This window comes from Elgaria multicarinata, chromosome 4 (assembly GCF_023053635.1).
Source record: "Elgaria multicarinata webbii isolate HBS135686 ecotype San Diego chromosome 4, rElgMul1.1.pri, whole genome shotgun sequence".
Lineage (NCBI taxonomy): Eukaryota > Metazoa > Chordata > Lepidosauria > Squamata > Anguidae > Elgaria > Elgaria multicarinata.
In genome coordinates, this window is record NC_086174.1 from 89,233,619 (window position 1) to 89,246,765 (window position 13,147).

Genomic DNA, 13,147 nt, shown 5'->3' on the forward strand with positions numbered 1-13,147 from the left:
CTTCATCATGTAAAAAATATGTTAACATCAGATCAAAAACACCCAGAGAATGACGGAAGAACAAATGAGATTGCCACTCAATATCACTTGAAATGAGCTCTTTAATCCACAAGATTAGAAAATGTAAGTTTGGTCTTGATTGGTTTGAAGCAACAAAAACTGACCTTGTAAACATTTCCATAGGAGGTAGAATACATATATTTGACAATCTGCCAAATAGAATTCTAAGTAAACAACTCTTTAATCCCAATAAATAAAATCACATCTATTAAATAATGTTTCTTTGATTGTATAACATATGTAGGAGTGACAGGATGCCTGTTTTTTGTAGGAAGAGATTGGATGAATTATCCCCCCCCCCACACACACAATAAGGATGTGTAAGTCTTTTTACTTGCTCTGAAGGTGGAGCATAGGAAATGGATTGCCAGAGCAAAATTACAACGAGGCACATGCTAGTTTTGGCATAAAAAAGAGAGGGGGGAAAGAGACAGCTATACAGCAACGCAATCCTATATATGTCTATTCAGACAAAAGGCCCACTGAATTCAATAGGATTTACTCCCAAGTAAGTATATACAAGATTGCAGCCTCAATGTTCTGTGAGGCAATACTTTGAAAGTGAGTAAAAATCCATTAACACTGGTCTTTTGACTTAGAGTGCCAGCAAATAATAGTCTACATATAGAGTGTGAAACCCCTGGGTAGAATTCAGCCATTAAATCGGTTTATCTAGTTAGGGGCCAGAAGATTGTATGGAAAACACATTGCCTGCCAAATTCCATCTGTTTGCACAAATATACTTACATTATTCGGACAGAAACAGATGTAGCAGCGGTCACTGATAAAGCTTTGCCCCTGTAAGCATTCCAGATATGTTCTGTCATGTATAAATGCACTATTAACCACACAGGCTGGGCCATCTGAATGTCGAATTAGTGCTGAACTCACATGGACCATTGTCTGGCATGCTGATTCTGTATGCAAAGAGGCTGAATTGTATGGTAGGTGTGTTTGTACAGGAAGGGACACACCATGGAATGCTTCCACAGGCAAGTACTTTACTCATGGCTGCTGTTGTCATTTGCACTGCATGTCAATAAAGTCACAGTTATCACAGTCATACTGCTTCATGGCCTTTGTGGTTTACTGCAGGCACAAAGGAAGCTGCCTTGTACCAGGGTCTCATGGAGGGATATTTCCCAGCCCTATATGGACATGCTGGGGATTGAACCTTCCTGCAAAGCATGCAATCTACTGCTGAGCTACTGCTCCACCTACCACGATACAGTGGAACTGTGAGCAACATGTACATGCTGAAAATATCCAGGGCCTTTCTGCAAAGTTAGCTGACCTCACATATGTGAAACACAGGTCTACCGTGTAAACAGCAACTTTAGATTACAATACTCCTGAGATAATACAACAGTAAACTAAGTGCAGATTGGCATTTATCCAAGGCCTGTAAAATATTCATTACTGGAAAGATGGCAATCAGAATATAAGCAATAAATTTGGGAAATGATGGCACTTTAGTAGGATGACAGAGTTCTCCCTGATTATGCCCAATTGCAAGGATGGGGAGTTGCAATTGCTGCTTCAGAATAGTGTCACAACTTATGTGCTTTTGTTGGGAGATGGTCAAGGACAGGGGCAGTCAATCCTTTTGGGTCCGTGGGCACATTTTGCGATTTGAGAAACTTTCCTGGGCACCTCCACAAAATGGCTGCCATGGGAGACACGGCTAGTCTTAAAGGACAAGTAACCTGCCCAAAAGACTGAGTTCAAGGCAGAGATGGGAAGGCACCTTGGCAGGCACAAACAAAAGTGTCTGTCAGTGGAGTGCACATTTCCTACCCCCAATCTAGGGGATCAAAACAGTACAGCAAGGTTGTTTAGTCCAGTATAGCCACCATTATCAGGCATGTACTGTACCTATGTACTTTGGAAACCACAGGTTCCTCTCTAAAGTAGAACATACATCAAGGAGAGAAAGATAGCAAAGTTACCACCAAGAACAAAGGACATATTCATTTAAAAATATTGCTTAAAATTGGCAGAAAAGGGAATATGGGCATGTATTTAAAAAACAGAGAGTGATAATACGAGACACCAAAAAGCCATATTGCAATTATATTCTCATTCATATGCCAGACATATTCTGCATCCAGCCATAGGTGGGAATGTTGTGTTTTCAGTGTGTTATAAAATCCTTCTGGGTAGTCTTTAAAAGAATTTGCAATACTTTTCCATTCCAGTCACTAGCGGAGTACTGGAACAGGAGAGTAAGTTAGAAGAATATGCAGCCACTTCTGAAACTCAGGTGCCTCCAGCAGCAGTTCCCATAAAGACAGTATTGATTGGTGGTAAGGATGATACCATCTCACTGTTGGCTTGACCAGAAGAATCCATTGTTTCATGAGAAGGACACTGTCTAGAATGCCCATACATACACTGGGAGGAGGATGCAGGTATAGCAGGCTGCATATCTGATGCTGCAAAGAAAATGGCAATGCTTAGTTTCCAGGGTGGTGGTGGTGGGAAGGGATGTATGTCAGCGATTTAAACCAATCTGGAATTAGCATCGTCTAATCTGGAAGCCCTTCCCCATACAAGCTGATATGTGAAGACACTCTGGGCAATATCCAGTGGTACCCCTACACAGAGTAGGCCCATTGAAGTGAGTGGGCCTAGTATACGTAGGGCTACTATTGAATGCTGCCCTCTAATTACTCAACAGAGAGGGCACTTATGCACCAGTTATGGGGAACTTTCAACTATTTATTTTTCACATCTTCCAAGTTTATCCATGGCATAAAAAAGTTTATTTGAACTTTTTTCTTCTTTTTCTTTTATCTCTTTAGCTATTTACTGTTAGCATGCACACTTTCTATACGCTAAAGCAGCCTCCCTCATCCTACTGCTCTCCTGACGTTTTGGAACACAACTCCCATCAGCCTCATTAAATTGGCCAATGGTCAAGAATTATGGAAGCAGGAGTCCAAAACAGCTGGAGGGCAGCTGGCTGGGAAGGTTATAACCTTCACCTTATTATTCTATGAAGAACCTTTTGAAGTAGATAGCTTATGCTCCTATTTAAGAGAAGCCTGTGGAAGTGTGACTTGCCTGAGGAGACCAACTGCCCTCTATACTAGAATGAAATCTCAACACAGGTCTCCCATTCTCAGATCGTTAGGATATATTATTACTAATCTTATTAAATTAAAGGATAGCCACTATGCCCAACATGTAATAATTAATACAACTAAATTAAACAGAGTAACAGCACAATCCTATACGTATTTACTCAGACGTAAATCCCATCACTTTGAATGGGACTTATTCTGAGGTAAACATGCTAATAGAATTGTAGGCTAAATGCAGCTTCCCAAACCATGTGAATACTGGATCTTACAGCTGAAAAAATGAATAAATTAACCACTTACTTATAGGGTTTCGACAAGCTATTGAGGTGTCTGGATAATAGGTTGCTCCCTGCTTCCTTCCAGTGTCCTCCAAGATGCTGAGTGGATCATGAATGTCACTGTATGGAGGCAATGGGCGAATGCTGCTAATGCTGCTGATGACAGAGACATGCTGATCTACCATTGACCCAAGTCTGTGAGATTCTGAATAGTTTATATTATTTCCATAGAACCCTGTTGACAAGATTTGACAGTAAGTAAGTAAGTAAGTAAGTAAGTAAGAATTAGCAATACTAGAGAATAGTTAGACAAGCATTACACATAGAGGATCTGGAATTCTACAATATAACCCCCCAAATTCATCCTCTCTCTTTCTCTCTCTCTTTCTGTGTGTGTGTGAATGCCAAGGAGAAGTATTGTGTGCGACCCTCCAGATGTTGTTTGACTGTAACTCCCATTCTCCTTCACCACTAGCTATGGTGGCTAAGGCTGATGGGAGTTGCAGTCCAACCACATCTGAAGGGCATGGCTAGCCAGCACGATTGTGGTCCCCTTCCTGGTGTTGGTGTTTTCAGGAAACTAAACAGTAGGGATGTGCTCCGCTCCGATTAGGAGCGTAGAAGCAGTAGCGGATTGGCCTGCTCCGCCTTACCCAGAGGCGGAGTAGGAGTGGACCGCGGACCCCCTAGAAGCAAGGCGAAGAGAAGCGACCATTTTTCGGAGCTCCGAGTTCAGTCGGAGCGCTCCGGTCGCCATCTTGAAAACATTTCGCCATAGGATTGCATTGCGGCAAATAATCGCGCATAACTACGTTGTTTTTGAAGCTATCATTCTGGAAATTCTTGTGCACAGAGAGTCGTGGATGGGGGTCATTTTGAGACCACTCTCACCTCTCTGCGTGCTGTGGTTCACGTGCAATATTTTTTTAAAAATCGGGTCAACCGCGGGGCTCAAACTGCGTTTCGGCTTTTCGCCCATAGGATTGCATTGAGGGAAAGAATCGGGGATAACTGGGGGGGGTTTAAGCTATCGTTCTGAAAATTCTTGTGCACAGAGAGTCGTGGATGGGGGTCATTTTGAGACCACTCTCAACTTTCTGCGTGCTGTGGTTCACGTGCAATATTTTTGTGAAAATCGGGTCAACCGCGGGGCTCAAACTGCGTTTCGGCTTTTCGCCCATAGGATTGCATTGAGGGAAAGAATCGGGGATAACTGGGGGGGGGGTTTAAGCTATCGTTCTGAAAATTCTTGTGCACAGAGAGTCGTGGATGGGGGTCATTTTGAGACCACTCTCAACTTTCTGCATCGTACGGGTCGCGGGCTAGACGTTTTTAAAAAATCGGCGGGAAAAATACCTTTTTCAAAGGGCTGAGGGGCAGAGTCAGCTCCCGGTCATGATGATCCCAAAGTTGGAGGAGGGCATAGGCAAAACAGGTAACTTGGGATTCTGGGAAACTTCTCTTTCTTCATCTGAACGGGCTTTTCCCCGTGTTTTTTAACACAGTAGCCCCACCAAATGCACAAACACAACCTGAAATCATATACTAAGCCAAGAATAAGAGATAGAAAAACACAGCACTGCTCCCCACCCTAACCTTGGGGAACAACTGAATCGATGTGGTGCAAGGGGATGAGCTCCCCTAGGGCATCTCATCGTGGACGTGCCCCCACTCTCTCTTGCACTGGAAGGCCATAGAGCCTTCCAAAGAGAGTAAAACGGTGGAGCAATGCCTCTCATGAGTTGAAGTGAATGGTCACTTTTCAGTGGTGGAGCAATGCCTGTTCTGAGTCGAAGTGAGCGTTTTACTTCTTCTCGGAGCTGTGGCTGTCAGTGTCTTGAACTGGCAGCTACTTCCCCCTCCCCCGGGCACGTCCCCCTATTGCTGGTAAAAGACAGATATAGCCTTTTAAAAAAAGTTCTTCTTGTTGTTTATTGAGCAACACTGCTGCTTTTAATTCCACCCCTCCTTTGTTTATTGATTGATTTATTCCATTTTCTATGCATTACTGGCTTATCCTTGGCTCACTTCCTTATGCCCCCAGAAATGCCAGCTGCATGCCTGCCTGCCTTCCCTCCCTCCTCCCCTGCCCACCTCGCAGGGATGTTGTGTGTGGGGTGCCCGATTTTCAAAAATTCGCCAAAAATCAGGGGATGATGGGATTGCTTTGAAACTTGGCATGCGTGTGTATATCCCCATGAGGTGTCATGGTGCCAAACATGAGGTTTCTAACTTGAACAGAAAAAAAGTTGTATAATTTTTTAGCTTTCAATGCAAGCCTATGGGGGGGGGGGAAAACGGAGCTCCGGATCCGGATCCGGAGCTCCGGGCGGAGCGGAGCGGAAGTGGGCGGAGCGGGAGCGGAGCGGAGCGGCCCGATCCGGAAAATGGCGGATCTGCAAGTGAAGCGGAGCGGGGGGTCTGTGCACACCCCTACTAAACAGCACGGTTGCTCTGTGTGGTAGCTGTTTATGTGAGGTGGCTCCCCCTGCAATTTGCACCAATTTTAACCGTGCCAAGTAAAACAAGAACAGACACCACTTTCTACAAGAGGCTAACTGCAGCAAGATGCCCATGAGAGCCAGCTTCTGCGTTTGGCTGACTTCTTTGAGGTGAAAAACTACCTAAGGTCTGATGATCTGATGAGCTCTTAAGGTAACTTCCTGCTATATAGCCAACAGTGTCCATCAGTGGAGACAAGAACAGCTGGGGTGGTCTCATTCTTCTGACAAAGAGTCAGGTTTGGTACCCCATGAAATCCCAGCTCTTTGCATTATCAATAAAGGAAGACTGCAAGTGTGGAGCAGAAAGAGAGAAAGAGCCTCTTCATGCTAAGCCATGGTTAGGCCACTAATCCTTTTGCAGCAAATGGTTAGTGAGCATGTTTAAACCATGGTTATGTAGCCACCATGTTTAGGAATGGCTCACATGACACACTAAGCCATAATGTTTAGCTCAAAATGCTTAACCACCAAGGCCTAGCGTGTTGTCTGAACTGTGTGTGTGTGTGTGTGTGTGTGTGAGAGAGAGAGAGAGAGAGAGCTGAAATCTATGCTAGCACAGCTAAAGGAAGCACCAATCTCATGCTTTCCTCTCACCTAGCTGGCACCCCTCTCAGGGGAGATGAGGGCTGTAAAATCTAGGGCAGAGATAGATGCAAATCGTGGACCATCAGTTGGCCATTGCTGGTCTAGAGTAAATGAAAGAAACTTCCAGTCCACTTTCATTTATAGAGCACAGCTAAGTGGATTCTCCAGCTGCAGGGAATTGTTATGATTCCCCTTTTCCAGACAGTTCAACTACAGTTCCCTCCACTAATACCATTAGAGGTCGTTATATCAGACCCGACAACCCCCCCCCCCAATATAAATAATTGTCTGTAAGGCAATGATTTAAGGACATTCTGCAATGCACCCAGTTCTTCTTTGTAGTGTAGTAAGTGGAATATTGGGTCTGGAAAGATACAGTGGCAAGTCTACAATCTAACCTGTCCCAAAGGATTATTATCAGGCCCAAAGTAGGCCAGAACTGTGAAATACTCTGTATGCTGGAAAATGCCATAGGACCAATAGTTGCTAATAATAATGGGAATATGTGATTTTCAAACGTGTAGACCTTTATCAGTTGAATTTTTAAATAAACATAGCAGGAATGGATCAACTGGTCTAAATCCAGTTCATTTCCCTTTCACATATGCTGATACAGAAATTTGTTCCATCCTGTTTCTGTATTAAATGTATGATTTTTTTCAATCTGCACAATTTTTGTAAACCGTCCAGAGAGCTTCAGATCTTGGGCAGTATAAAAATACAACAACAACAATAATAATAATACTTAGACATTTAAAAAAAGTACTTAAGAGGTGTTCCAAGGGCTGAGTTTTACAAACCCCCCTCCTTTTAATAAATATCACCTGTCTGGGCCCCCATTTTGACCTGCAGAGGAGGAAAGCACATTGTTCTCATTCTCTGCAATATGATGAAATTGGCTCTGCTCTGTCAATATTACAGAGTGGAGCCAGCTGTCCCTAAAATCAGCTTTTCAGTGCTGGGAAAAACATACTTCCTGGGTGGGTGGGCAGAGTAGAGTCAACATCATCAATGAGAGCGGCTTGTTACCTGCCCCTCTCCAGGCTCCCCTGCTACTGGTAGTATGAATGGAAATGGGGAGGCAAATTTCTATTGTGGCAAATTTCTATTTTGATAAACTGGATATGCAGCAGCAAAGGAAAGCATCAAAGCTCCCTGTTCACAACTTGAGAAATGCAGTTTGGAATATGCAGAAATGTTCCAAAGGAAAAAATGGATTGGAACAGAGGCAATGGCCAAATAGGGGAAATGGAGTAATGGGGGGGGGGGGGGAATGGCTTAATTTTACTTGAGGAAGCAAAAATTCCCAATGATCCAGGACAGGGTCTGAAGGCTCCCTATGAGAGCACCCCACCACCCCAATTTTTCCCCATTCCAGTGAACTGTCACCGAGTTATAGTTTCCTATAGTTTACTCCAAACAACAGAACATCAGAGAAGCTAAATAACACAAAATCAGGGAAGGTAATTAATACAACATCAGAGAAGTGAAGTAAGGCAGCATCAGAGAAGCAACTAATGCAACTAGGAATGGGCTTGGAAAAGAAGTGATGAGGGGGAGGGGCAGCCCAACCCCTTGACCATGTCATCATGGCCAGTTCACAGCATGCCAAGGATTTAATGCAGAGGAATGGGGGCACATTGCAGAGCAAGGACACCGGAGCTGCTTTAAAAAGAATGCAGTAAAACGACTCTGTGATACTGTGACTTTTCAAGGCAGAAGCAGCTGGTTGGGTGCATGCTGGCCACAAAGACATGTGCCGCAAAGGACCTCAGAATGCACCCAAGCTGCAGGAACACCCCCCCTCCATAAAGACACCCCCTAAGTTAGAGAGAAAGCATGGCTCCTTTCATGTATATTGGGCAGGATCTACACTACTGCTTTATAATGCTTTATAATGGTATTCACAACCGTTGGGGCCCATGACACATTCCATATACTGTTTTCAAATCATTTTCAAAGTGTTATAACCTGCTTGGTGTAGATCTGGCCCAGGAATGGAGCTACACATCCCCCTGGGAGCAACAGCATGTGAAACAGGGAAAGGGCCAACTGGTGAAATTCAGAGAAGGTACATATTATATGTTGCAGTCCACATATTAGTCCGGAATGTGGAAATCAATGAAAATCAGACGAATTTCCCAGTGTTCAGGAACTACATGTTATGTGTCCCTTATAGTGTAAGTTGATATAATTGGGTTCAATAGACTTTACTGGAATAAATGCTGATTTGCCACTTTAAATGATTTGTGGATCACATTCTTAGGGGGTCCTAAATATCCAAATCAGTTCTAAATATTGTCAGACAGTTCCCTGGAGAATGCCTGTATTTGCTACTGAATGCTGCATCAGGTCCCTTTATGCCATCCACCTACACTCAAGAGACAGTCTGCTTCTCAGTACGTTGCTGAGGAGCAACAACAGGAGAGGGTGATGCCCTTCATGTCCTGCCTGTGGAGTTTCCAGAAGCATCTGCTTGGTTTCTATGGGAGCAAGGATGCCAGACTACATGGGCCCTCGATCTAGGGCACTTATGTTCTTACTGAAGAGCAGACGTTGATGTTCTCCTAAGAACTGCTACTGCATGTGAGTCAGGGACTTTTTACTAATGTATGCTTGATTTGGGGAGAAGAGTAACTTTAAATGGACTCTTTTCCACAAAGACTTACCTCACAATAAACCTGTGAGCTTTTATGATGCCACAGGGCTCATTGCTGTTGATGCTGCGATCGACTAACAAAGCTACCCCTTCTGAAAATAAACTTAATCCCTGTTAAATAAATAACTAAATAATACCATTGGAAGCAGCTGAGGAATATGATGTTCCTTGACAGGAATTAGCTGGGGAATTGTTCATGAAGTTGTATCCCCCAGTGTTCAGAAATTGCATGCCATGTGTCTCCTGCATAGTTGAAGCAGATCCATAGTTAGGGGGTGACCTGGCGCTGTATGGGGACACAGCACAGCTGCTACTGAAGTAGTCTCTGGAGAATCGCTGCTGCTCATTTGCGGCTGTAAAGTGGCCGGGTTCTGTCCTGTGCTGATAGGCTCCAGAGGATGGATGAGTCTGGGTCCTGAACATGGCTGGGTAGCTGGCACTGACTCCATAAAAGCTTTGATTCGGTTGCGGCACAGTCTGGTAAAGGGGATCCGAATAAGAAGAGCAGTGGGAGTGTGCAGATAAGGGTGGAGCGATACTTGGAGGACTGCCAGCCTGGTTGATAACACTTCCTCGACAGGCCATGGCTGGAGAAATGGGTGGGGTCATGAGATGGGCAGCAGTCTCAGACAGCTCTGTTTGACCTGGGGAAACAGACAGCAGGTTAAGGGGCGATACTTGTTAGGAGCTCTGCTTGCATGACGGGACTTCCTCAACCTCTTCCCCCTTGCAGCTCCCCATGTATAGGGCAGATTTGGAACATCCAAAGCAGGGGTAGGGTGACCATATGGAAAGGAGGACAGGGCTCCTGTATCTTTAAGAGTTGTACAGAAAAGGGAATTTCCGCAGAATTTCCACACAGAACCTGGTGAAATCCCCTCTTCATCACAACAGTTAAAGCTGCAGGAGCCCTACCCTCTTGACCAGGTACAAAAGAGGGCAGGGCTCCTGCAGCTTTACCTGTTGTGATAAAGAGGGAATTTCACCCGGTGCTGCATGCATACAAATGATACCTGCTGGAATTCCCTTTTCTATATAACTGCTAAAGATACAGAAACCCTGTCCTGCTTTCCACAGGGTCACCCTATGCTGCAGGGGGCTCTAGAGGCGGTGGGGACATCCATTTCACCAGTGGTTCTCTCCCGCTAGTGGAATGGTACCATTGGATACTATCCCAAGATTTTTCAAAACCTAATCAAACAGAAACATCCATGGAAGATGATGTGTTTTTTCTCTCCTAGACTCTTTTCAACAACACTGCCTAAACATGAGAATTAGAACACAGAGGGGAAAGGGGCAGGGGACCAATTTGTTTCCTACCTGTTAGCTCTAGATTTGCAGTGTTCCCTGCGGAAAATGAGTTCAGACCCGAGGACATGCCGCTATGTTGATTGGTTGACAAAGGGAAATAGGCTTGCTCCACCAGACATTCATTTTTCACTGACGCATCAGTAGCAAGTGTGCCGGCCTTGTTGCGGTTCGCTAAGAAACAAGAGCTTGGGGATGCAGTAAAAGCAGCTTTGCTGGCATCTGAAAAAAATAGGATTGGTGAAATGTTAAATAGAGTGTGGTATATATTATATAGATGACTTGAAGAGAGAAGAATGGGTTGTTAGGGAATCAGCCCTCCACAAATCAGTTGATTGCTTAGGAGAAATTCCTAGGTTACAGCTATCCCATCCAGGGTTATGTGGAAAGCAATTAACAGGTTTTCCTCTGAGGGGAGATGCACAAACACCTTGTGCATTTGCAACTCATGTATGGTACCATGTGCCCAGTAATCAAACATAATGGGAACAGAGCAGTCAAACAATATCAGTTGGGTAGGCACGTTGAAAAAAAATTCCTACCATATCATAGTGGAGGCCTTTTAAAAGGATTTATTCCAGCTTTTCTCTATTTTACAGTGGAATAAGGGGTGGCAAGCCACGGGAGACGTTCTGTTTGTTTACAGCATTGTTTAATTGACCCAGAAACTTCTGTGAGTGGCCAGAAATGAGCATGCTATAAATAGCTCGTTTAGAGAAACCCTTAGTCTTGTACTGTCATTTACACAGGAGGAAGCAGCAATGCTTAATAGAAATTAAAGAATATACATTTATTCCTGTTTTGCAATTGCTTTATCAGAAAGTTCCCTATTGTGCTTGGTTGCATCCCTGAGAGATTCAGGGTCTACTTGATTGCATTGCTGTTTAGCTACTTTCTGTATTATTATAACAGACAAATTTGTCTATGTTATATATAAAACACAAACACCGCACAAACCTAAGAATGTTTACTCAGAAGTGTGTGCCATTTAGTTCCATGAGATTTACTTCTTGGTAGGTGCATCTAGGCTAAGAAATTTAAATAAATTAATATGCCAGTATTAGGTATGAGAGAATAAACACTGTAAAGATTTAACTTTAAGTATGCACAAGGAATCAATAATTTGGCTATCTGTGCTTTAAATCTGTACATTGTCAAAGCTTCACAACTCTAAAAGATTCTAAAATCCCAATCCAAATTACCTGTATTCTTCATATACTTGTCCAATAAATTCTGGAGTTCTTGTTCTTTGTCATTGTTGAACTGGGTCTCCATGGCAAGCAAGATGTATTCATCTAAAAGCATGCGGATCAGATGAAATGAACCTTACAGGGGGAGAAAAGTGGAGAGAGTGGGTATGTCATAAAGTTATCTTGGTGACCATCTCTCAACACTTTACAAGAAGCAAGTGAAACAAACAAATAATTGTTGGACTTTCAATGACCTGCTAAGACCAACAAGGAGCAGTGCTTAACTTCTCAGCTCTAATCTTGCTTTGCATTGGCCCACCTAGCTCAATATGTTTACTGTCCTGTAGGTTATTTGGCCACTAATGACATCAAAGCACAACACTGATGAAAGTGAGATATGCCTTATGCTTGAAGAGGGCATACATTAGAGTAAGATAAAGCTGAACTCTACTAGAAGGCGTCTGGATTTGATGGATTTCAGTTTCCCTGATATTAAATAGTCAGAAAGTGGTTGGATGGGGCTTGTTGGTTTACCTCTATAGCGTAAAATTAATCCAAGTTTAGATAGATTAAATTGCCAGGAAATTTTGATTTAATCTCATGACGGCTGGTAACTGTCTGAGATGGTGAAGCTGCATGGTTTTTAAAAAAACAAAAAAACAAAAACAAACCCATACCAGGACATGTGTAGGAGTTTTAAAGGAAAATGAATCTTAAAACATGTGCAAAGTGTCATGGCCTCTCTATTGAACACCACCTATTCTCTATGCACCAAAGGATAGGGGGAATGACTTCTGTGTGAAAAAGCATAAGAATGACTTAAAAAGGATAGTCTCAGCAGCATTCAGTTTGGAATTAAAACCATAAAATATGACACAATTTCTTAGATCCATGAATGTTAATGGCATACCCATCGCCAAAGCACAAAACATCAAATACATCAAAGCTTTTAAAATATCAAGGAATTTATGATTCTGGTTGTATGGAGTTAAAATAAAAATATTCAGCATCTCAAAAACGAAAACACCTATTCCCTAAAATTGAAAGAATCAGTTATTTCAGCTACATAGACAAAGGCCTAATCTACACCAAGCAGGATATAGCAGTATGGAAGCGGTATATGGTATGTGTCAATGGGCCCCAACAGTTGTCAGTGCACTCCAATGCAATGCCGCTATAAAGCAGTAGTGTGGCTCCTGCCTTTTATATACCGCTTTCATAGTGCAGTATCCTGCTTGGTGTAGATTAGGCCAAAGACAAGGGTTTAAGTTGAACCAGGGCCTACCAGACATTAGAATGAGCTTTTAATTCCACGGCTGAGTCCTGGAACAGTAAGGTAAAAGCCCCTGACCATGTGCAGAATATGCCTCATCACACTGAGTAATCACAACCAGCCTCTGTATGTCTTGGATATGTCTTGGAAGATGTTCTCTTCCAGGTTTGGGGAAATAGCCTGTCAGTTAGTGTGACATTCAGA

At 43.3% G+C, this 13,147-nt stretch overlaps 1 protein-coding gene across 1 annotated transcript in view; it reads right to left on the bottom strand.

Moving 5' to 3' along the window:
* Nucleotides 1-2,319: 2,319 nt before the first annotated feature.
* Nucleotides 2,320-13,147, bottom strand: part of RFX6 (regulatory factor X6) — a 50,118-nt gene continuing 39,290 nt past the window's right edge. The window contains exons 15-19 of the mRNA XM_063125454.1: nt 11,683-11,805; nt 10,493-10,702; nt 9,310-9,816; nt 3,447-3,659; nt 2,320-2,495 (exon numbers count right to left, since the gene is read on the bottom strand). Coding sequence (XP_062981524.1) covers nt 2,320-2,495; nt 3,447-3,659; nt 9,310-9,816; nt 10,493-10,702; nt 11,683-11,805 — 1,229 coding nt within the window. The remainder of the gene's footprint in view (nt 2,496-3,446; nt 3,660-9,309; nt 9,817-10,492; nt 10,703-11,682; nt 11,806-13,147) is intronic.